The sequence below is a fragment of the Mauremys mutica genome, chromosome 3, assembly GCF_020497125.1.
Source record: "Mauremys mutica isolate MM-2020 ecotype Southern chromosome 3, ASM2049712v1, whole genome shotgun sequence".
In the NCBI taxonomy this organism is placed as follows: Eukaryota; Metazoa; Chordata; order Testudines; family Geoemydidae; genus Mauremys; species Mauremys mutica.
In genome coordinates this window covers 117,171,520-117,196,365 of record NC_059074.1, presented here as the reverse complement: position 1 = coordinate 117,196,365, position 24,846 = coordinate 117,171,520, and the positions used below count along the sequence as shown (strand labels likewise).

Here is a 24,846-nt window from a genome sequence, read left to right as displayed (position 1 = left end):
GTCTCATTATGAATTCATTGTGCGCAAACTATGCGGTTTGTGAATGATCTAACTCACTCTTTGTGTCATTTACCTGACCTTGCGAGAAATTCTTAAACAGAAGTTTAACGGGAATGAATCTTCTGCAGTGCCAGTGATGGATTTTAATTGCAAAAGACTACAACCCATTTTTTCAGTGAACCAGACTGGGAAACAATGGAGATATTCAAGCCTTGGACTATGTAATTAAGAGAAATTAATATGCCCTCATTAAGACTATATCCATGAATAACACTACACTGTTAAAGTCTGTTCCTTTAAATGGATGGGTAAATAATTAAATAAATATTTACCTGCATTACTTCTATTATTGAATTGCAGGTTATAAAGTAGTATAGTACAATAGATTCTCCCCTCTGGAAATCATGGCTTCATATCTGAGTTTAGGTCACAAGACTGAGGGTCTGATCCAAACCCCACTTAAATCAAAAGAAGTTTTTTTATGCACTTAATTGGCTTTGGATCGTCAGTCTTTACCCAGGCAAAACTATCACTAGGCCCTAGATTCACAAAGGAACTTAGGTGTGGTGATGCTGAGCATTGCCACCCCTAACTTTAAAAAAAAAAAATCACTGGGATCCACACTTTTGATTTATTTTGCAACATTCTGGACCAGGAGCCTCCTATGCCACAGGTGAGAAACCTAGCCACTAAACTAAAAGCTATGAGGAAGGTCCTCCTCCCGCACCCCCAGCGTTTTGTGTAAGCATGGCTATAGGGGTCCAATAGGGTAGGCAAGGTCTGAACATGATTACTGGATCAGGCCCCACAGGCAAGTTAGGCAGAGAAATGCCTATCTCCCCCTGGTTTGTGCATTGCTTTGAGGCTTAGGCATCCAGACACCTGGCGTGGGGCTGCTGTGCATAGGCGGAGAGGCAGAAACATAAGCAGATCAGGAACTTTTACTGCAAAAATTAGTATTGGGCACTGAGCAAGTTTAGGTGCCTACAGAGTTCGGGGGCAGATTGAGGTTCCTAAAGTGACAGTTAGGTACTAAAGTCCTTTTGTGTAGCTAGCCTTGGAAGTCTTTGTGTAAAGAGACTGGAGAATTTCACCCTAAACATTAAGAATTCAGATTCCATAACTGTCTCCTGGTTTTGTTCCATATGTTAATGATGTTTCATTCTTAATACTTATATGAGCAGCTAATAAACTATAAGCAACAAGAGCAGAAGACGGGAATGTCTGGCAATTCACCCAACACAAGTATAACATAGACCTTGTTTGACTTTTGCAGCATGCTACAGAAATATCCATTTCCATATGTGGAAACTTGATTAGTAGTCGTTACAGGCAAAGTTGTAGTAGTTAGCTTCTATAACTATGGGCTAGGTCTTTTGTATGGCATTGTACAGCTGCCAGTGATTTCCCTGTTTTGAAGTGTGAATCCATAGGGACACTTGTTCTCCAAGCCTAGGAAACATTAACAAAATCTGAGCCCAGAGCAGATGAGCCTTTGTAGTCAAGCCTGTGTAACAAAATTCAGTAGCAGAAATTAATACATGATGAGTAGTACCTGATTCTCTATGGCCTTCCTATTTTTTGGATCGCTGACAATTGAAAGCTGTAATTCTGCCATCTTTTTCATCTTACTATCCATGTCAATCTTCTGGATAAGGCTCTTGGTCTGGTTTTTCAAAAGCCTGACAGTGTCCTCTTTCCCAAGTTTCTTTGCAAAGAGGGAAGCACAAGCCGAGTGTATTGCTGTAATCCAGTTTTCCAGGTCCGTCTGGCTTGTTGCCTACATAACAGATCAAGAAAGCAACATTATAATCAAAGAGGACTTAGGTGATACTAAGAAGTTTTTGTCAGGTGCTTTGATTTATAAGAGCTTAATGCTTTAAATTATGCATGTGTGTAGAGTTAAGTTAAGTAGGTGCTGCTAGCCTTTTCTCCACTGTCTCATGGGGTATGTCTACACTGTGATATGAAAAAACCCAAGCATGGCTGCGGCTGGCCCAGGTCAGCTGACTTGGGCTGTGGGACTATAAAATTTCAGTGTAGATGTTCAGATTCAGCATGGAGTCCAGGCTCCATGACCCCGTGAGGCAGAAGGGTCCCAGAACCTGAGCTCCAGTCTGAGCCTGAATGTCTACTCTGCAATTTTTAGCCCTGCAAGCCCGAGTCAACTGACCCAGGCTCTGAGACTCAATGCGGTGGGTTTTGTATTGCAATGCTGATGTACCCCATGATTGCTACACCCAACCTTTCACTTGTGAGTCCTGCCAGGCCTGTGAGTGCTGTAGAATCAGCAAGCACAAGAGCACTTCTGAGAGTTGTGGAGGTGAAGTGATTTGTATGGCTCAATCCTCCAGCCAGTTAAGAAATAAAACTGATAGGCTATGAAGGTAAATTTCCTTCAGTCCAATTTGGTCACAGGGATAGTGGCCACAAAACTGATTTCCGAGGACAGAGGTCTGCATATTTAAATAAGCACAAATTAGTGGAGGGAGCACAGAAGGACAAGGGAGGATGCATTTTTATAAAGTGCCTGCAAACATCAATTTAAAAAATGCAGCTTTGCAGCAATGTATTTTTCCTTAGAAGGATGGCTTGACGTTAGGAGCCTCTCCAATAATACAGACAAGTGGTTAGTTTCCTTAGATTATTAACTACTTTTTGGGGGTTCCAAACGTCAACGCTTAGCAGAAGCAAAATTCCCTTTGAGGCTAACGGAGTCAGGGTGGGTCTGTCCGTATAGAACTGTGGAGTGCTAATAGATGTGTCTGGATTTTGATAATACTGCTGATTTCCTATGGGCTGTAACGGGCAAACAATAGATGCCTTACAGCATAAGTTACACTCTGCTTATTTATTTTAACCCCATCCATTCCAGCCCCTCCATGATTTCTGTAGCTGTGGGTGGCTGAGTTCACTGATGAAGTCTCATGCACCTGAATGGACCAGTGACAGACCTGGAGGAGCTCTAAAATCATGACAGCAGCAACAGTTATCACAGTTAAGTATTGTTTTAATTTCATGCCTGCAGCCCTCCTCCTTGTCAGGACCAGACATTTCTCAATCGCTTTTGTCCTCTATCTGAACATCATTGTTCTACTGTTACCTTTCACAGTAGACTGCTCACTTAAGCTCATGTTACATTTGGCTGTCTAATTCTCATCGTTTCTGTCTCTCTTGACTGACTCTGATCATCTCCTCTGCTACTCATCTGGCTTACCCTCCCTGTTCCCACCTCTTCTTACGTACCCCTTGCCTTTCCCTTCCCCAACCAGCAAAAAAACAGCGTTAATGGAGTGGAGAACATGGCGCTTGGTTTTCACTCAGTCCTCCCTCTGGCAAAAATCCCCATTCACATCAATGAAAGTTTTGCTTAAAGACAGAATTGAGTGAAAGTCTGAGGTACAGACTAAGATTTGTCTTAAAAACAAACAGATGAAGCTAACACACCCATTAGCACAGATAGATAGCTTACTACTATTAATCATGTTTATTACAAGGGCCAACCAAGAATGGGGCCCCATTGTGCCAGGCACTATACAAATACAGAGCAGCTGACTGTCCTGTCCCTATCCCAAAGGCCTTACTATCTAAATAGATGGGACAGACACAGAGTGATAAAGGAGTAGAACACCAGGGCCGCCCAGAGGGGGGGGCAAGTGGGGCAATTCACCCCAGGCCCCGGGCCCAGCAGGGGCCCCCACGAGAGATTTTCGGGGGCCCTGGAGTGGGGTCCTTCACTCGCTCCAGGGGCCCCGGAAAACTCTCGTGGGGCCCGGGCCCCCAGAGCTTCTTCGCTCCCGGTCTTCGCAGGCGGGGGGGTCCTTCCTCTCCAGGATAGAAGGACCCCCCCGCCACCGAATTACCGCCGAAGCGGGACCCGCCGCCGGAATGCAGCCGGGTCTTCGGCGGTAATTCGGCGGCAGGGGGGTCCTTCCGTTCCGGGACCCACCGCCAAAGTGCCCTGAAGACCCGCGGTGGGGGCTGCACTTTGGCGGCGGATCCCGCTTCGGCGGTAATTCGGCGGAGGGGGGGTCCCCGCTGTGGGTCTTTGGGGCACTTTGGCGGCGGGTCCCGGAACGGAAGGACCCCCCGCCGCCAACTTACCGCCGAAGCGGGGGCCCCCACCGCCGAAGACCCTGGGCCCCCGGAATCCTCTGGGCGGCCCTGTAGAACACACAGGCAGTGTGAACAAAGTGATTGCAGCAAACAGCATGTTAGTTCCACAATTTCTGAGGGTGGAAGGGAAGGAGATCAGATAAATGGAAAGAAAAGGGAAGGGAAAGGGAGTGACAGAGACAGGGCAGTGGAGAAGAGGGATAGCTGTAGAATGAAACTAAGGTGAAGAGACTGTAAAGGAGCAGGAGGGGGAGGATTGTTTCATAGAATCTCAGGGTTAGAAGGGACCTCAGGAGGTCAGCTAGTCCAACCCCCTGCTCAAAGCAGGACCAATCCCCAGACAAATTTTTGCCCCCGATCCCTAAATGGCCCCCTCAAGGATTGAACTCACAACCCTGGGTTTAACAGGCCAATGGTCAAACCACTGGAGCAAACAGTCAATCAGCACAGGGCACATTACTAATTATATGAAATATAAAGACAAATAAAAATAATATCATTACCTGAAATAGATACACATCTCCAAAAGAATTGCTGAGGCAAAACACATTTTCCTTCTTGGGATGTTCAGGGACAGACTGCACTATGCTGTCCTCTGCAAACAGAGCATATCTTGGTGAACTGCTCTGTTCCATGGAATTCCTGCCATAAGTCTCATAAAACAGCAGGGTACAACCTTTGGGGGAAAAAAAAAAGAGAAACAAAGTGAGCTTCCAATGTTCTTTTACACGACATGCTGTAGGAATAAAGAATTAAGATGCCAGACACACTCAAACTCCAATGGTGGACAGCAAAGAGAAGAATTACTAAACCAAGAGAAGGCAAAGGTTAATGGTGGCTTTGTCAATAAGAAGGGAAAACGGATAACTAATAAACAGGAAAAATGTTTTCTGAAAGACAAACTTGGGCTGAAAAAATAAATTATAGCTTAGTAAACTTAGAATGTCAAAATGCTAGAGCAGTGGTTCTCAGCCAGGGATCTGGAGTCCCTCAGGTGGCCATGAGCAGGTTTCAGGGGGTCTGCCAAGCAGGGCCAGAATTACTCGCTGGGGCCCAGGGCAGAAAGCTGAAGCCTCACCACATGGGGCTGAAGCCTGGGACTCTGAGCCCCACCACCTGGGACTGAAGCTGAAGCCTGAACAATGTACCTTTGTGGGGGCCCTATGGCATGGGGCTCCAGGCAACTGCCCTAATGCCGGCCGTGGCTTTTGTATGCAGAAAAGCAGTTGCTGTGGCACTGGTGGGCCCTAGAGTTTTTAATTGCACGTTGGGGTGGGGGTGGTTCAGAAAGGAAAAGGTTGAAAACCTCTGTGCTAGAGCACATAAAAGGCTACTCAGCTGAAGAAGCTGTTGTGTTTATTTAATAATTTAAGGAGCCAGTTCTCTCTCACCCAGTCACCTGGGAAACCTTAATATTTGCTAAAGGGGATTAGCAGACGCTCAGTACTTTTGATCTTCAAATACTGTAGAAAATGAGTAAGCATCTCTGGAGATTAACTTTGGTTCCCTTGTTTCTATCTGCAAATTCTGTAGTAAGACACCGATCACCATCCAAATAACTTGGATGTTTTAAAGGATTTCCCTTTCTTGGACTGCATTCTCAGTTTTTCAGATAGAATGACATGCCAGATAGCAGATGGCCACATCTGCATCCTGGAACTAAAACTCAGTAACTAAGCTGATACTCATATATATATATATATAACAAAGAGATGGTTAGGGGTGACCTGATTGCAGTCTATAAGTACCTACACGGTGAAGAGAAATTTAATAGAGAGGTCTTCAGTCTAGCAGACAAAGGGTATAACAAGATCCAATACCTGGAAGTTGAAGCTACACTTATTCAGACTAGAAATGAGGTGCAAATTTTTAACAGTGAGGGTAATTAACCACTGGAACTGTTTACCGAGGATCCATCACTGTCAATTTTTAAAACAAAGCTGAATGTTTGTTCTAAAAGATCTGCTCTAATTTAACAGGAATTAATTCAGGGAATTCCTATGGCCTGTGTTATAAAGGAGGTCAGACTAGATCGGGGTAGGCAACCTATGGCACGCGTGCCGAAGGCGGCACACGAGCTGATTTTCAGTAGCACTCACACTCCCTGGGTCCTGGCCACCGGTCCGAGGGAGGGGGGGGAGGGGCTCTGCATTTTAATTTAATTTTAAATGAAGTTTCTTAAAAATTTTAAAAACCTTATTTACTTTACATACAACAATAGTTTAGTTATATATTATAGACTTATAGAAAGAGATCTTCTAAAAACGTTAAAATGTATTACCAGCACGCGAAACCTTAAATTAAAGTAAATAAATGAAGACTCGGCACAGCACTTCTAAAAGGTTGCCGACCCCTGGACTAGATAATCACAAAGGTCCCTTCTGGCTTTTTAATCTATGAATATATATCTGTCCTGAACTATAGAAATATACAGTAAAGGGTTTGAAACTGAGACAAACAAGGATTAACATTCTACCTTTTCCCACCATTTTTCAAATTAAGAGGCACTATAATGCTGTTTAGAGCAAAACTTAAATTTTGGCCCTAAAGTGGTGATTGTGAGAATAGTGGTGCATCTCTGTGTGTGTGTGCACACGCGTGTGTGCACTTATAGTGGTGTGTGATGGGGATGTCATACAACCTAAAATACAAATAGAAATGTTTCCGTTTTACACATTCTTTTTAAAAAAAAATTAATTGAAAATAGATTTCTCCCCCATTTTTAACGTTCCTCTGACTAGTGTTGGAAATCCAAAATCACAGAGTTCTAGTTCATGAGAACTGGAGGTGCAACCTAGGTCACCAAGTTTAGATGTAAAACCAGCTCCAGCTTCAAACCTCCTCACAATTCAGGGTTGTTTGGATTCTGCTCTCCAGTTTAACCCATTATAGCGATCGGTGCATGCTGGCTGTTAAGGACTTATAGAGTTTGGAGCCAATGTTCTGGTTGTGACCCATCTCTATAGAGAATTAAGAGAAACAAAAGTGAATCTGACCAGTCTCGTTTCATTCTCTAATGTGAATTAAATGTAAACAGTAAATTCAGAAATTAGCACCCAGGCGGCCTGAGTGCTAGGTTGATACTCAGAGGAAAGAATTCTCTCCCTAGTATACCCCACTGAGGTCACTGCAGTCCAATAGCTGGAGCAGCCTACACAGACATTTATGTGCCCTTCACTACAAACACATACACACCTAGGGTGTCTGAAGAACTGGCCAGTGTATCCGCAGCTTTGTCCCCAGCCTGCTATGCTCTGCTTCCCCATACAACAGAGCCACACTAAGGGCTCTGTGCAGATGCAGTGACAGGGGCATGATTTGCTCTGAAATAAGAGGCATTGCGCCTACTGTAGTCACTTATAGCTCAGCAGAGTGGGCGTAGCAGTACCAAATCAAAATTCTGCACTTGCATACATCAGCAGCAGCGTTTTACAGCCACTATGCACACACACCTTGCACAGACATAACTGCGTTATGAGGTTATGCACAGCTTGGATTAGAGGTTTAGAATTCAAGCCTGCTTTTAATGGGTTGGTGCTTTGTTCTTGTATATATTCCCAGTTTTCTTCAGTCAGAGGGCACTGTACCATCTCAAAGTATTTTGACTTATCTGGATTTACTGTTCTGTTTATAAAAAGTGTAAATTACATTATTTTAAAATTCTTTCTAATACCCTCAACGTGTTATAAGAACATAAGGAAGGGTATTTTAATACATATTTTTATCCTGGTAGTTTTCCACTAATATTAAGTTTTTCAGAGGAGCAAGGCACGTTTTAGAGTTTAGCCAAGTAACAGCAGAACTATAATCCTTATAAATAGATAGGTCCACACATTCTCCCTATTCCTGATGCTGCACTGGAACGGATTATAGTCTATGTGTTTTGATCAAAGCTTGTACTGAGGGGGAATTGGTGGGAAAGCAATTTCCCTTGTTAAAATAAATAAATTAGAGGGGACAGATGGGAAGAAGAGTTCCCCTTGTTAAAGGTTTACTATTCAAGCTCAGGTCTTGTCAGCATACTAAGTAAAGTGGAGGCCTCAGGACACTGATAAATCCAAGTCTGGCAGGTAACCAGAAGGTTGTAAGCCTTTTGCATATTTATAACTAAACACACATCAACAGAATGCAGAGAAACATGCTGTTCTCATTCACACACGTGGCTCTTTTAAAAATGTATTTATATCTTGGTTATTTAAATTTCTAGAATCAATTAAACCAAGATTTGATCAAAATCTACACAAGGAGTTCTGAAGCAAGTTTCTTGATCTTAGTATAGTATGCTATATATGCTTAGTATAGTATGCTTTTCCTCCAGGGTAGATTGGCAGTGGCCCTGGAGGTTTTTCGCCTTCCTCCGAAGCATGGGGCAGGGGTCGCTTGCTTAAGGAGTGGGTGGATCGGCTTATGTGGCCTGCATCTTGCAGGAGGTCAGACTAGATGATCATAATGGTCCCTTCTGATCTTGAATTCTATGATTCTATGATTCTAAATAAATACATTAAATTAAAATAAAAGAAGGAGGCCTTGAAATCCACACAGACAAGTTTATTTTGGCAACAAAAATCTTTTCAAGACAAGTAAAGTTATGTATGATCAAGGAAATGTCTATTTATGAACAACTAACAGACAAAAAGATCCAGCACCATGAAGGTAACTATAACACTAATCTCATGTGAAAAGCATTCAAGATGCACTTGTTTTGTGAGAGTCTTATTACTGTAACATATTTAGAGTAAGGTGTTGTGTTGGTACTTTAAGAAGTCTTTCAAAACACAGATTAAACTCATATTTACACTTCAGTGTCTAAACAAAGGTGAGGAAAGGGTGGTATTCAGATACTGCTTTTTCTCTTTACATATGCTATTTGCAGCATGATTCATTTTACTGCCTCAGTCTAGTGATAAAGAAAAGTGATTTAACCTGTTAATTAACTTTCATCGGTAAAACTTTTGTCATTCAGGGGTGTGAAAAGAGAAAAAAACCCGCGAATGACAAAAGTTTTAGTGACGAAAAGCGCCAGTGTGAACAGCGTTTTGTTGGCACGAGAGCTCTCCCACCAATAAAACTACCGCCTCCCGCTGGGGGTGGAATTATTTTTTTTGTTGGTGGGAGAGCTCTCTCCTGCCGACAAAGAGCAGCTACACTGCGCACCTTTTAGCAGCAGGGCTGTAGCAGCACAGCTGTGTTGCTAAAAGGTACATATTGTAGACATAGCCTCAGTTTGATGGCATTTTGATCGCTTAACAACGGATCTCAGAATTATCGTGCAGAATTACTGTATTTTTTTCTTTCTTTCCTTGACATTGCAACATTTTGAACATCACCGATACTTACAGCACAGTATTTATTTTTCTTCAGGTCTAGACGCAGGTGTGAGTCAGGTAATAATTTTGTAAAGTGAAACCTGTGGGAAGGTTATTATATTCTCTCTTCCAGTCTCAAATATGCTAGGAAACCATTTACTTTGACTATTTCCTTACTTATTAAATTTAACATTATATTAACTACAAGGCAATTCCCAGAGGTGTAATCTATACAATTTAGGAAATCCCCTGTTAAATTCCTCCACCTCCCCAAAACAAATTGTATGTTGATTTTCCTCCACATATTTGCTGACACCCATCCGCTGCTGGTAACACACCTACTTCCTCCATTACACTCAGTAGCAAACATGCAACCTTACCTCCAACACAACAGTCATCCATCAACCCACAAACAGCTTTCTTCCCCCCTACCAGATTGGCTCCACACTGTGCTGTCTCATGCAAGGGAAGCAGGGGGGAGAAGAGTGGGGAGGAGTGTAGACCAGTGGTTCTCAACCAGCAGTCCGGGAGCTCCTGAGGGGCCGCAAGCAGGTATCAGGGAGTCCACCAAGTAGGGCCAGCATTAGACTCGCTGGGGCCCAGGGCAGAAAGCCAAAGCCCCACTGCATGGGCTGAAGCCCAGAGTCCTGAGCCCCACCATCTGGGGCTGAAGCCAAAGCCTGAGCAATGCAACTTTGCGGCAGGGTAGCCCTGTGGCACGAGGCCCCAGCCAACTGCCCTGCTTACTATCCCCTAATGCCAGCCCTGGCTTTTGTGTGCAGAAAACCAGTTATGGGCACAGGTGGGCCATGGAGTTTTTATAGCATGTTGGGAGGGGCTCGGAAAGAAAAAGGTTGAGAACCCCTGGTGTAGAGGGCAGTGATGTGGGACAGCAACGAGTGGGGAGGAATCGGTGGGATGTGAGTTGCCACAGGAGAGGAGAGTTTTGTGCCACGGACACGGGGCCATGGCTGGACGGGGGAGTACCAGAGCTGCACCAGGGTTCTGGGGAGAAAGGGACTCCAGTGCCCCGCTGTTGAGATTTAGGTGCTAGAAGGGCTTCCTCTGCCACCAGGGCCAGTGCAACCACTAGGCGAACTACGCGGTCGCTAGGGCGTCAAGTGGTTGGGGGCGCCAAAAAGCAGTGCCCTAGCTCGGCAGGGAGGAGCCGCCTTCCGGAGGCACCGGAGAGTGTTGGCTTGCAGGGGCGGCGAGCCTCAGCCATGGAGGAGCCGGCATAGTGCAGGGGCGCCAGCAGCCCTGCAAAGGCGGCAGTGCCGCTAAGGGGGAACAGCCGCACCCCCTGCCCAGGCTGCAGCCTGCACCCCCCCGGGGGGGGTCCTGCAGGCTGCAGCAGATGCATGCGAGTGACGGCCCCCGTGGGCCACCCTTGCCGCACTCAGGCTCTGCAGCTCCCGGGCATGAGAGCCCCCACCACTGCCGAGGCGCAGGGCCCTGAGCCTGTTCTGGGAAGGGTGGTGGTGGCTCACACTCCCGGGAGCCGCAGAGCCGGAGTGCGGTGAGGGGGGAGCGAGGGAGCGCACGGGGACCGCCGCCCGCAGCATGTATCTGCTGCAGGAGCCCCCGGGGGGTGAGGGCGGCAGGCCACAGCCTGGGCAGAACGGGGGGGGTGCAGCTACTCTCCGCTAGCAGCGTCACCACCTTCACAGGGCTGCTGCCCCCCTGCACCGCGCCAGCTCCTGCATGGCTGGGGCTCACTGCTGCCACAAGCTGACGCTCTGGCTCTCCAGTGCCTCTGGAAGGCAGCTCCTCCCTGCCAAGCTGCTGCAGCAGCCCAAGCCCAGCAAAGCCAGTGAGTGGACTTGGGGTGGGGGCTGCTGGGGTGGGGAGGGCTCACGGTGGGGCTGAGCACCCTCCGGGGAGTTCAGGGGGTGGGGAACCTGGTCTGGGGAGCAGACCCTGGGCATGGCTGGCCCCTGGGGTCTATAAAGGCTTGTTGGGATTTGCCCCTCAATGAATTGATGTGTGGGCGGGGGCCTGCAAAATGGACGTTTCGCCTAGTGCGCAAAATATCCTTGCACCGGCCCTGTCAGCCACTATTGCCTTAACTCCCTCAGCACAGAAGGCAGCAGCACTATGGGATGTCCCTTACGTGTCAGTGCTGCAGCACAGAGGCACGTGGCTCTCCATGACATGCCTACCTGGTGCACAGGACAGCCAGGGCCATGATGCTGGGGAACTGACTGTCTGTGCTGGCACATCAAGGTTTCAAGAGATCTCAGTGCACCACACAGCAGCACCACGGGGAACTGAGTGTCTGTGCCACAGCATCAGTGCATCAAGGGCTACCTTTGACCCATATGTTAAGTCAATTTATACCCACTTACAGATGTGTAAACGCCGAATTGAATGCTTCAGCTAAATGTCCACGGCCCCCCACTCAGCTGTGCATTTTCTAACCCATAATGCTTCTTGGCTTGCTCTGAACCGTTGAGACTGGGGATTGGAGTAACCTAAACTGTGGGCTGGACCACATGCAAGTGAATGGACGATGGCAGGAGTAATACGCTGGCACTAGCACCCATGCTCATCATTAGTGAAGAAAGATTAGTAGGAGGATCTGTCACAAAAGCCTGAAATACTGTTGTGGGCACCAGAGGTGGGGAACCACCACTCTAGTGTGTTTATAAGTGAAAAGAGGAATGTAGCAGTATTAAAAATAAAAGTGTTTTTGGCTTTCCAGTACATGAATTCATAGTAATTTAGTGGCTCAAAAGTAACTCCAAAAAGAAGAGGAAATTTTTGCTCAGGAACAGATAATTAGTCAGTATTGTTCTAATAAATAAAAGGGCCAAATTTAAAAAAAAAATGGAAACTTTTCTGCCCCCACCAAAATGCACAGGTGAGGAAATTGTGAAGACAAACACCCATCTGTGTGCTAAGTAGTCGTTTCTATGTCCAACTATAGACTCTCCAATTTTTAAGGTCAGACCATCTTGATTACCTAACTTCTTGTATAATACAGGCCATAGAATTTCATTAAGTAATAACATTTGGTTAAACCAGAGCATATCTTTTAGAAAGACACTCAATCTTAGATGCACACATGAACAATTCTGTGGCTGCAAGTGAGATTCCACTTTTTAATAATCTGGCCCTGCCACACTGTATCCCCAGTACTGACAACTCTCAGGATTTTTTTTTAAGAGCTATGGGATTTCAGAGAGTGCTGGAGCACAACTTGTGATGATACAAGAAACTCCAGTCCCATTGCGAAATTGAGCCATGCCAGAAGCCAGCAGAATCTCTCCCCTATGATCACCATTCTCACAGAGCCCAGCAGCTCAGCTCAACTCTGCTCCCTCTTCCCCCCTCACCACCTTTAAAACCACAGACAAGACGGTGATATTGCTCCTCTTTCCCCCAAACTGCAGCATCCATCCTGGGAAGGGGCAGAGGGGGGTGAAGAGCCCCTGGAGGTGCCCAACCCTCAGCTTGGAAAGAGGGAGTGGGGACCCCATTACAGCCCTCCCTGGCCTGGGAGAAGGGTGAAGAATGCCAGGAGGTGCAGGGGTGAGGCTTAGGGGAAGCTGGGAGGGGGGTCTGAATTGATGGGGGGCTCGGGGAAGTTGAACCAAAGGGGGCTGAACTGATGGTGAGGGCAAGATGAATTGCTGGATAGGGACATGCAGACACACATCACCTCCACATTGGTGCACATAACAAAATTCATGCACATGCATGGGAAAAATTAGAGGGAACACTGACCTGACACCTCAGTCTGTAGGCTGTCACTCATCTCTCATAGTCCAACCCTCCAAGTCTTTTCCCGAAAACATCCAGTCACCTCTGTCCATGGTTTGACCCTAGACCCAGGGTCCCTCATAGGAGTCTGAAACGTTCCTGCAGTCATCTTCTCCAGCCCCTCCTGGGCTCCTGCCCAAGCCTCTCTGGTCTGGACAGTCTCCGCTATCCATTCTAGAGAGTTCCCTCCCCTTCAGAGATTTCCCATCCTTCCTTTCATTAGTATCAAGTGCCTTCCCCTTATCCCCGAACAGGCCCAAGTGGGAAGCGCCTACCTTGTCAAAAGGAACTGGGACAATTTCCCTTATAGGGGCTAGTCACCCTGTGACAGGTCCAGAATTGTTTTTAACTGCCAAATTATCACATGCATCCTCTAAATTGACACATACCCAATTTTGCATGAGTCCATAAATCAGAGAGCTGGACAGGTAATTACCCAATTTCAGTATTAAATGCAGGGCTTCCAACCCAAAGCTGAAGATGCAAATATAGGCCCACTTTTAGGAAGGTACCTAAGCACATGCCTATTTTTAAGCGTGAGAGTAGATAACTTGTGTACTTCAAGTTAGGCACAGACTTCAGTATCTACCTGAATTAGGCTTTGTCCACACTACAGACCCTATAGCTGTACCCCTGCAACTGTACTGCTGTAAGGTTTCCCGCGTATCTGGTATATCCTGGTGAAAGTGCTCCCGCTGGCATAATTAAACCACCCTTAACAAGTGGCAGTAACTATGTTGACAGGACAGTGTCTCCCACCAACATAGCGCTGTCCACACCGGCACTTCTGTCGGTCGGAGGAGTGTTTTTTCACACCCGTGACCAACAAAAGTTTTACAGACAAAAGTGCTAGTGTAGATAAAGCCTAAGGTCTTCAGGGGCTATTTCAGTTCAAAACGTTACCTAGGTTTCATTTAAAAACAAAAACAAAAACCCCACCACCAAACAATGGATAGCACCTGTGTTGGCAGGTTAAAAGAGTTAACAATGATTTACCTTTGAGTGTTATCCAATACTGTTTCCACTTTCTCCGTGCAACCAGCTCAAGTTTTTTCTCCTTCTGTAGAGTTACCAATGGCTTGAAGAAGAGCCACCCTGCTTTGCGCACAACTCCTTGTTCTCTCTCATACAGCAGATCCAGTTGCTCTAAGGAACTGAGTGATTCACTGCTGGAGTCCTCTGTGTCTGTTGATGTGTCCGTATTCTCAATGTTAGTCCTGCTCATGTCCAGCTCCCTCATGAAGTTTTCATAAATGTTCTGCCTCAGGGCATCACTGCTGATTGCATTAGTGGATTCACTTCTCTGGGGCAGAATGTGGCCAGAGCCAGGCGACCACAGTAAACCAGACATCTGCGAAGGTGCCAGAGTGTCCGTAGCAAGGTTATCAATTCTGCTGTCAAAGTATTCACTCAGATCTTTGGATTTTGGCTCCTGTAAATAATGCAAATTGCAAGTAATCTATGGCAAAGAGACATATTTTATAGCGTCTTGTTTGTTTCATGTATCGTCATTGTAAACTTCATCAGAGTGTGCCCGCTTGCACCATGATGGTGCCTGTTAATCCTAGCAATCTTTGTTACTGTCAGTATTACTGCAACATTTTTATTCAACAGAATCCCAGTAAGGCTAATTGCCAAACCAGCAGTGTTTGCTGACTCAACAGGCCTCAAAAAAAAAAAAAATCTCAGAACTCACTGATAATTGCTGTGATTTGATTTCCAACAGCCCATGTACTCCTGACAACGGTGAATTAATCTGTTTTCCTGAGCATTGTGAAACAGGGACATTGTCTTTTACACCCCGATCCAACTATAACAGTAACATTGATAAGACTTACAGAGGTTTTATAATGGGTGAAATTAAATTCAATCTAGGTAGCAAGGTTTCAATATCTGACCATTTAAAAACTTTGGATCTTTGGATTAACAGATGTAAATTGATTACTTTAATGGAGGTAGGCTGATTTTGCCTCCTGAGGGTCTGAAAAATGTCAGTCTGAAATGTGAAATATTTTTAAACCCATTGAATACACCAACTATCTGCCAAGATAAATGTGTTCAACTTCGTTTTAAAAAACTAAAAGAAAGGGTGTTGGATGATTTGCACGAATCCAGGTTTTAAAATGAAGTGGTGTATATTTTCTAAAGACTGCGGACATTGCTATTACAGTGGGGGCTTGACTCCTAGATCCAGCAGTGTATTATGAAATCCATTTGTATTACTCATGCTTGTATGATGCAATTTCATTTCTTCTGCAACCGGGCAGGGTAGTTCCCTTTTAAGTGCTCTGAGATAACTGTTCTACATATGATTTTAATTCCACGTTGGCGATGTGGAATGTTCACTCATTCCTGCAATAGTCTGTCTATATGGAAGATCGGAGCCTCGTGGCCTGACTCAGCAAGGTGTTAAGCGCCCTCAATGCCCAGTAGGGTGACCAGATGTCCCGATGTTATAGGGACAGTCCCAATGTTTGGTGCTTTTTCTTAAATAGGCGCCTGTTACCCTCCACACACACACCTCCATCCCAATTTTTCACGCTTTCTCTCTGGTCACCCTAATGCCCAGTGACTTCAGTGGGCTCTCAGGTGTCTTAGTATTTCACAAGATTGGGCTCTTCAAGTTAATTCCACTGTCAAAAAGAACCATTCCATCAGTCTGATGGAAGGATTTATCTCCCATCCAACTGTATTTCACTGACATTCTTAAAAAATACATTATGCTTAAAGAATAAGCAAGAGAAAAACTATTTGCTGCCTTTCGTATAGAAAAAAAATTAACAAATTTTACTTGAAAATACCCAGGGGCTGTAAATGGCTCAACCAGAAGTACAACTATTACCCAGGAAAATGTTATTTTTTTTGCTCACGTTTACACTGCTTCTATAGTAATATTTATTTGCACTCTGACTTCTACATACGGATAAAGTAAACAAACACTGGTCTCCTGTGAACTAGTCACACCAGAAGCTTGGAAAGCAACTGCATTTGTTTTCACATCCTAGATGTTGCACATCAAAAATGTACTGGAAGAAGCTGTGTCATGTTTTGATAGTATGATGACCTCCAACATAAAGCCAAGAGCAACAGTGAGATTCCATGCCGCTGCAGATTTCACAAGAAAGGTCACTTTTCAGCAAGAAGACTGCTGCAGCAGTAGGCTCAGAAATGGAACAATCTTTAAATTAAAGTTGGCAAGACAATACATCTAGGTTTGAAACTGGAAGAGACCCTTCTAACATCTAGATCTTTTAGATCACTATGCTCAGCAAAGTAGGTGCAGCTTTCCTATAAGAGTATATAGTTTTAGCATGTGATTGGTCTCTATCCTTTACATAAAACTTACTATCGACTAGGGCTTAGTCTCAGAGCACTAAATCAACAACGCAATACATATTGATCCGTTTGGCACACTTCTCAGTACGGGACAGCGAGAAGCCAGCCTGGGCCAGAAGGAGCATTTACCGAGGGATAGATCAGTCTGCTGAACTCAACTGAGTTATGCCAGTATAAAAGTGACTTGAGATCAGAATCAGGTTGTGTCTGAAGTTCATTCCTGCAGATGGAGGCAGAAGTAATCCTAAACTCCAATGAAAGTGAGAGGGAATGAATATCCTAATATGCAGATTTGGGTGAGAGTTGGATTCATATTATTTGGATAGTTGAGACTATTTGGAGTCAGAAAAAAATGACAATGGATATAAAAGGTTTAAGATGTGCGCTATACTGAGCAAGGGAGAGAAGGCAGCAGCATTCTCACCAGTGCAAGTGGAGAGGCAAGAAAAGATTTTTAAAAAATATTTTATGCATGTGCCTGCAAAATGATGTGTGATCAATGGGATAAAAACTCTTGGCCTGACTCCAGGCATTAACTAGCTGCAAATCTCTTGTAAAATTTGGGAATATCCATTTCCCCTTTCTTTAATCCAGTGTTGGCACAGGCACATGCTGAAACACTGGCATTTGAATACTTTCTTATTGCTCTTCAGAGCCAATCAGCTTCCTACAAAAAGACCAATTTTCAGTTTATTTAGGGAATATATTATTAGGTTTGCAAATCCTCATTTGGGGGCCTCATTTGGGGGCCCACTAAATAAAGTGCGAGCCCTGCCACTAACTGGTTACAAACTCCATTAAAGCTCTCATACAGGGACTCGAGCCCAAACTGATACCACTTATAGAATTTTTGTCTCTCTAGGGATCCGTCTACACTACCACTGTAACCATGTGACAGCATAGCTGTCCCCTGAGCCAGTTACATGTTTAAAATTGGTAAAGTGGAAAGGACCCACCCACTCCCCCACAAACAAACTACATTGATGGACAAGATGCTACACGTTTTAACCTGTTGTTGCTAGAGTCCTCATCTCAAAGACAGTTGTTACTCAAGCCCTACATTTTCAAAGTAAGATACTGTAATTAGGGTTGGGGTTTATTTCCTTTCACCAAGTCTGGTTTGATACAGACTCACCAGCAACATTTCCCTGCTGTTGGGGAAGTCAGTGAGTCTCTGTACTTTGTATACACAGCTGGTGTAAAACAGCCATTAATCCCTTACCACATATCATTCTGAAAATGTCGTAATTAACTAATGCATAACAAAAGGGCTATGTTGCAGAGATCATATTTAGAGCCCGATATGAACTTTTATTAAAAAAAAATCTAAAATAGTCAGTGCTGTTTATATCAGTGAAGAAACCTCAGGAAAAAAACTAAAGCACTTATTAATTTCCTTTTTTCCTGTTTTCTAACTAACAGATGAGTGCAAGGGTAAGGTTTCAAGAACCTTGAGGACTCCATAATAACTTTCAAAAGTCTTAAGTAAGATAATGAACTAGCTGAGCAGCCTTCAAATTTCTCAGAGCCAAATTCTGTGGCCCTCTCTTAGAATTTACACAGGCAACCCTCAAATTAACCTGATTTCTTGGCACAAACTGGCCCTTAATATTGTATGCTGTGCCTTGAAGTCAGTGCGGCTCACACACTGGTTGTGGTATGGAGTGAGGTGGCGCTCCAGGAAGATTATGCCACAAAATGGCACAATGCCTACCAAATCTTCCCAGGACACTAGGGAAGAACAGTTGCTGTGTGTGATCTCCTATTCATCTAGACACTACTGCTGGACAGTCTGAAGACGTACAGGTACATGGCTCTGCCTCCTTTCTGCTCACCTTTGTGGTGGCTTGCACCCCCACAGTTTTAGAAGGGAGCAGTCCCTAAACTGAGGAGAGCACAGAGAGCACAACTTTGGCCAGCCCTTTCATGGGAGGCATTATGGGAGTGAGGGAAGTTTCTGCACTCCCCACTTGTGCGTTCCTACAAGGCCAGGCACCGTTTGGCCTTTATGGCAGGGCCACCCAGAGGGAGGGGCAAGTGGGGCAATTTGCCCCAGGCCCCCACGAGAGTTTTTCGGGGCCCCTGGAGCGGGGTCCTTCACTCGCTCCGGGGCCCCAGAAAACTCTCGCAGGGCCCGGGGCTTCTTCCGCTCCGGGTCTTCGGCGGCAATTCGGCGGCGGGGGGTCCCTCCACTCCGGGACCCGCCACCGAAGTGCCCCGAAGACCCGCGGCAGGGGGTCCTTCCGCCCCGGGGCCCGCCACCGAAGTGCCGGGTCTTCGGCGGCAATTTGGCGGCGGGGCCCCCCGGCACCAAAGACCCCAGGCCCCCTGAATCCTCTGGGCGGCCCTGCTTTATGGAGCTGATTCTGGGACCTAGAGCAGGAGACAGGAATTTCAGTCTTGATCACAGCTATCCTCAGCTCCCATTGATGAGATTAGCCTTAAACTGTTCTAAAGAGACACCCTCTAACTAACCAGATGGTACTTCAGTTTTGATACCCAGAGAATTATGTAGCCAGGTTCATACACAGGAAGAAGGCAGCTAGATAATAACATCTCCAAAAACTACAGGTTTAACCAAAAACCCCGCTGTCTACAGTTGGACTTGGAGATATAACTGGGTTGTCATTTCCTAACTTGAGAGGGATGACAGCTAACACTGGTGATGAGAGGGAAAACATCTACAAAAAGATATTTACAATGTGCACGTTTAAGGATTTGTTCTACTGCACATTTCAGGTTATTTTTATAGGCATTTTCAGGGCTACAAATTATGTTTTGATTCACAGGATCAGATATCTCTTTGCTTTAACACTGTAATTATTTTAAAAGCTCCAGCCCATCTCATGAAAAATCCAGTGACTTGAAAATCTATTCACTGGTGTATTTGCTTCCATAAATGACAATTAGAGATTGGTGAAAATTCCAGCTATCATTGAGTAGTCCTATGGAAAAACAAATAAAATGCAGGCATTACACTAATGGAAGGTGTCTACAGCTCTCAGTACCAGACTTTAGGATGAGTTTTCCCACATACCTGCAGTTTTCTTTTCTTCCTAGAGAGGCTTCCTGTCCAGTCACTGATGCGTCGCATCCTGCTTTTTAATGTATCCTTCTTGGAGGCATCGTCGTTTAGGGGTTTGGATTTTCTACATGGGAGGGTATAAGAAGAGTACTGTGCGGGGCCTCTGTGTTCTACCCTAGAGGGAACGTCAATGTCTGAGGCAAAAGAAACACGGTTGCTTAAGCTGGCATGAGTGCCAATGTATTCATCAGACAACCTGAGAGCTGAGGATGGGCTGCTTTCTAAATTTGTATCCTTATATAGATCGCGGAGGGAGGAAAGAGATGAACTTTGGTTGAAGGACGTTTTGCTGTCATTTGTGGGAAAACTGGCATGAATCCTTGTATCCGGAGTGCTCCTGGTCAGGTAGGAGCCATCCAGCTCATTGATATCCCCATTGTTGCCCCAGGGAGAGTCATACCATGAAGACTCTGAGCTTAAGGAGCTTCCTTTACTGGATCTAAGTCTTGAGTCAGTGGGAGATAGACGATGACTTGAAGTGTCATCTGTACTGGAGCTCCTCCTCACATCTAGCAGATCATTAGATTTGGATTCTAAAGCAGGTGAGTATCTCAGCAACTGGACTGGTCCATTGGATTCCTCTGTAGAGACTTTGTTGTTGCTACTGTTGTGAAACTCAACCTTTAAACATCCATCCAGCTTCCCCAGCGTTTTAATGAGAACTTTGGGGCTTCTCCTGTCATCTGGTGGTGGGGTTGATGCTATGCTCTCATTCTTTCCATAGCAATTTAAAATATGTCCACTGCATTCCCTGGAGGCAACATGATTACTTGCAGCTTCAAGGCCAATATAGTGGAAACCATTCTCAGGAAAAAATGCCGCATTGCTTCCCTGGCAGTAGTTCCCTGAGGCATTTGTCCTGTGTTTGACAAGGATACTGCTTTTAGAGGCCTTTGCCACTGTGTCACTGAGCCTAGGTGAATAAGGCTGGTTACTCTTGAAGTGAGAGAGGCAGCTTCTGGCTAGTGATCTCGATTTGTAGCTAGTGCCATTGCTGTTGTGTCCCCATCCATGCAAGGAGCAAGACTTTTCATCCTTAGCATGAATGCTGTGAATTTTCAGAGAACAAGGCTTCTGCTTGGCACCAGATGCAGCATTAGTGTGATTTTTTGATCCATGAAAGCTGTACTGGCTTTCTGAATTCCCCATTTTCCACTAAATTAAGAAAAAAGTTTCATTAATATCAGTGGCCAGAAGATGAAGAACCAAGATGAATAGAGCATTTTTACTCTCTAAACAAGAAACAGAGTTTTTTTATTGTATGAAACAACTTTTTTCAAAATAGCATCAATAACCATTTTCAGTATTTAATAATTAATTTTTTTTCAGGGGCTGGGAAGGTGGTTAGGAAAGCTCATTCTTTGTGTGGTTTGTTACCCTGCTATAAAGCTACTAAATGCTGGCGTCTAACCCCATTGAAATCATTTCAACACTTCCCTCCTCCCACACCCCCTGGCAACATCATCTTCTTATAACTTGTAAAACCTTTAACTCCCAAGAACAATTGCATAATGAAAGGGAAACAACAGGATAATCGCTACTTAGATGTACAGTGAACTGTACTTTCAGAAAACCCCTGCTGCCAGGAGACATGCAAACTGCAGTTTCAGCTTGACTAGCTTCTGTGCAATAAAATGTTCCTTCAATAAATTGTTCAGCAAACCCCTACCTCATGATTAAAAAGAGCCAATCTGGAAAAAAAGGGGGGCGGGGGGACTTGGGTTTTTAGAATAGCTTTATCCCTCATTTCAAACACAAAGCTGCACCATGTTTGTTCAGCACACAGAAGTTTGGAAGTTCACTCAGCAAAACGCACTTGAGCAATCCTTGCTCACATAAAGTAGCATTTACAGGAGAAGTTCAATTGCTAGTGTGAGAAGGTTGTACAATCTGGCCCCATATAAGTGCACTTGAAAATAAAAGGCCCAAGTCGGCCTGCCCTTACATGGGTGTCAAACTCCAGTGGCTGCAATGTACATACAAATGACAAAGAATGTTTTGAAAAGATATAAACAAGTCATTCTAAACTGTGTTTTCAATGTTGATATGGTAACTGGTGCTTCTCTTCATATTAACTTTCAGACTGTTGGACTGGACAATGCTTGTGCAGCCTCTTTACGGGCTTCTGAGAATTAACCCCATTGTGAAAACAGATCCACATTTTTTTTTTACATTTATTTGAAAACCCTTCCTACCCTACCCTATTCATTTTTCATTAAGTCTTTTGGTATACAGTTTAGTATGAAATAGAAACAGAAATACCTCTAGAATCACCATTAAATGTGGGTGCAATTAGCAATCAGCGTACTCTGCATTGTCTTGATAGCTAGCCACCACACTTTCCAAAAACAGGATGGCATTCCATGCAAACTTTCTGGAAAATACAAACAAGGAAAAAATATCTCAGTCAAATACATTTACATATATTTTACCTTTGCTATTAGATAAATCAACATAAAAATAAGACAGAGCACAAAAAAATAGATAGAAGGGAATTGGTTAAGAGTTTTTAATATTTCAGCTTCCTATTCCTATACACTATGTTTGTTAACAGGTATGAAATTATTGCAATAGAACCTAATATTGGGGTATTTTTCTAATTCTTTCTTACTCCACTTTCAATGATGAACTGGCACAAACTTCCAGTACTCTGCATTTTGCTTTGGTAACATCAATTAAAATTTATCAGGCTGTGCAAGTATCCATTACAATTTGGACCACTTATATCGAACTGATCAGAGCAATTTTTTGTGCTTGTTTACTCTTGTCATGGCTGAATTCCAGCCACAACTGCAGAGGTGAAAGGCTACTGGGTAATTCACCTTGTCAACCAGCCAGCAAACTTTTCTTAAAGTTTATTCTGATTTTAAGTTAATCTGCCAGCAAAACAACAAAAAGGCAGCACCAGGCTCTGTACACACCAAAAGGTAACAAGACAAAAGCTGCTATTGAGAGGCTGAGAATACATCAGCTGTTCACATAGCACACAAAGGCTGTCATTCAAAATAACAGGACAGGATCTGAATTTCACAGAACTCAACAGCAGGTTATTGACTGAAAACGCCCAGTAGAAGAAATGCATCACTGTAGAGAAAGTTTTGGGGAGGAAATTATTAGAACAGCAGTTTAATGGATATACTGTTAACCAAAATTCATCCCCTCCCCCAGGTAAACTTGGTGGGCAGTTTACAAGTAATCCATGAAGAGTCCAAAGGACTATGACATTTTCAATGGAAAAATTATCCCATCTGCACAAAAACAAACAATACACTGGAAGATTTAGCTTCTTTTTAAAAAGAAGAGAAAATGTGGATGATTTTATATCTCTGTAACATATTAAGAACCACACAGATAACTAAAGGAATTCATCAGCAAGCTTTGTATTTAGCTAACTTTTAGGTTACCTAAATTAAAAAAGTCACAAACTAGCATTAAAAACAGTATCGATAGAGAGCCTTAGATAAAGGTCAGCAAACAAATGTCTTAGAGGTATATATTTTTATTTATTTTTTTACCATGCTCTGCAGTGTTTACACACCTCTGTACACAAAGCTCTGGGCACTTTCACCAAGCCATTTGTTTGAGACTTTCACTAAATGTAGAGACTTAAACATCTTATGATAATCTACTTTATTTGATATTTTTAATAATAAGGAATTATTTATGTATCCCCTTATCTTGTAGGTACTAACTGTCTATGTCTAGAAAAGCATTAGTTATATAAAGTAGCTTTAATAATAGCAGCTTTAATACACAGCAATGGTTTAACAACATAAAGGGGGAAAACCCTACGTTCAAGATGAGGAAGAAACCAATTTAAATAGAGTTTATGTATTTTTTTTCTATCAAGTTCCCAGTTACTCAGTCAATGTAAATCTTCAGCAAATCTGCTTTGACCATTCCAGTAGGAGCAGATCACAAACTAGGGAGTCTGTATGCAGAACCTACATATCAGAGCATAAAACTACATTTGCAAGGAAGCTTTGAGGGGCTTATTTCTATTCATAAGGGGACATTGAACCCAATTTGTCTAAAGAAGCAGGCAAAGCGACCATCTGGTCTCCATAATGATTGTGCAGTGGACGGGTAATCCTTTTAACAGAGAGGGTAGTGAGCAAGCTGCTATTAAGAACCTCAAGATAGACATCAATTTGTCAAGGCTCAAGTCACTGGCACAACTTCCATTGTGTGTGTCTGATGCCATGTATATGTTATATAATGGGTGAAGGAATAAATTTATTTAAGGTACAATGACTGTAAAATAGGGCCTCCGTCAGTGTAGGAGCCAGTTAAAAGTACAACAAAAAACACTCAAATGACACAGAAATAGTGACAAGGGATTTTTCTCAGCGCTCTGGGACTTCAGAAGGCCAGAACATTCTAAACATTCAAACCAGTGAAACAACAAATCATGACATCTGCAAGACTACAGAGCAATCACCACCCTCAAAATTAGCCGCAGCCATTGCTATTTTTCTTACATTTGTATAGAGATTTTCCTTTGACAACCTACAATATGGGTGAGTTGGGGGAATCAGTTTGGTGCCAAATCCCAGATGACACTGGTGTATGGGAAAGGCTCTAGGACAAGTTCCAGTTTCTTTGATTCAGAGATACCACATATTTTAAATCCCCTTAATTCTGGAAGATATAGAAATTGGAACATAAAGGACTGACCTCAGCTACGTCTAAAAAATAAAAATATGTATTTCACAGCATCTTTGTATTCCAGATTAAGAGATGAATTCTCCCACTAGTTTGGAGAGGTGGCTGTATGGATACCTCTCATGAACAAAACCAGCTCCTATTAAATGTTTTCTGTCATTATAATCAGTGTATTTATAAAGTGGCTCACCTCACTCAAGGATGATAGAAAAGTTTTACTTTCAGTTGTACTAGACATTCCATGAAAAAAAGAGAGTTTTTAGCCTTCACCCTAGGTGCTCCATGACACATTTAAAAAAAATGCAAGTATACCAACAGATTACTCCAGGAAACCCCCTCGTCCCCACCTACCACCACCACACCCAATAATTAACATAAGTCAGAATCCGGTAGCTAAAAACATTTCCCCATGTTTATGATCTTCCATATAAAGTCCTCCCAGTCTCTCTGGGCTCAAGAACAAAAACATGCATTGTAGCATGCCCTGAAAGATTGACCAGTTAGGTCTATTTCAGACCAGGGTGGGAGTGAGATTCTGAACTGAGGAGCCCTCCTGGACAATGGCCAGCCAGC

General features: G+C 43.9%; 1 protein-coding gene across 2 annotated transcripts in view; it reads right to left on the bottom strand.

Annotated features, from left to right (window-relative positions):
- TIAM2 (TIAM Rac1 associated GEF 2) overlaps window positions 1-24,846 on the bottom strand; it is a 189,818-nt gene that overhangs the window by 102,808 nt on the left and 62,164 nt on the right. For both annotated transcript variants that reach the window (XM_045009400.1, XM_045009401.1), the window contains exons 2-6: window positions 21,871-21,982; window positions 19,561-20,763; window positions 14,184-14,619; window positions 4,620-4,792; window positions 1,556-1,780 (exon numbers count right to left, since the gene is read on the bottom strand). In XM_045009400.1, the coding sequence (XP_044865335.1) occupies window positions 1,556-1,780; window positions 4,620-4,792; window positions 14,184-14,619; window positions 19,561-20,763; window positions 21,871-21,885 (2,052 nt within the window). In that variant the 5' untranslated portion in view covers window positions 21,886-21,982. The remainder of the gene's footprint in view (window positions 1-1,555; window positions 1,781-4,619; window positions 4,793-14,183; window positions 14,620-19,560; window positions 20,764-21,870; window positions 21,983-24,846) is intronic.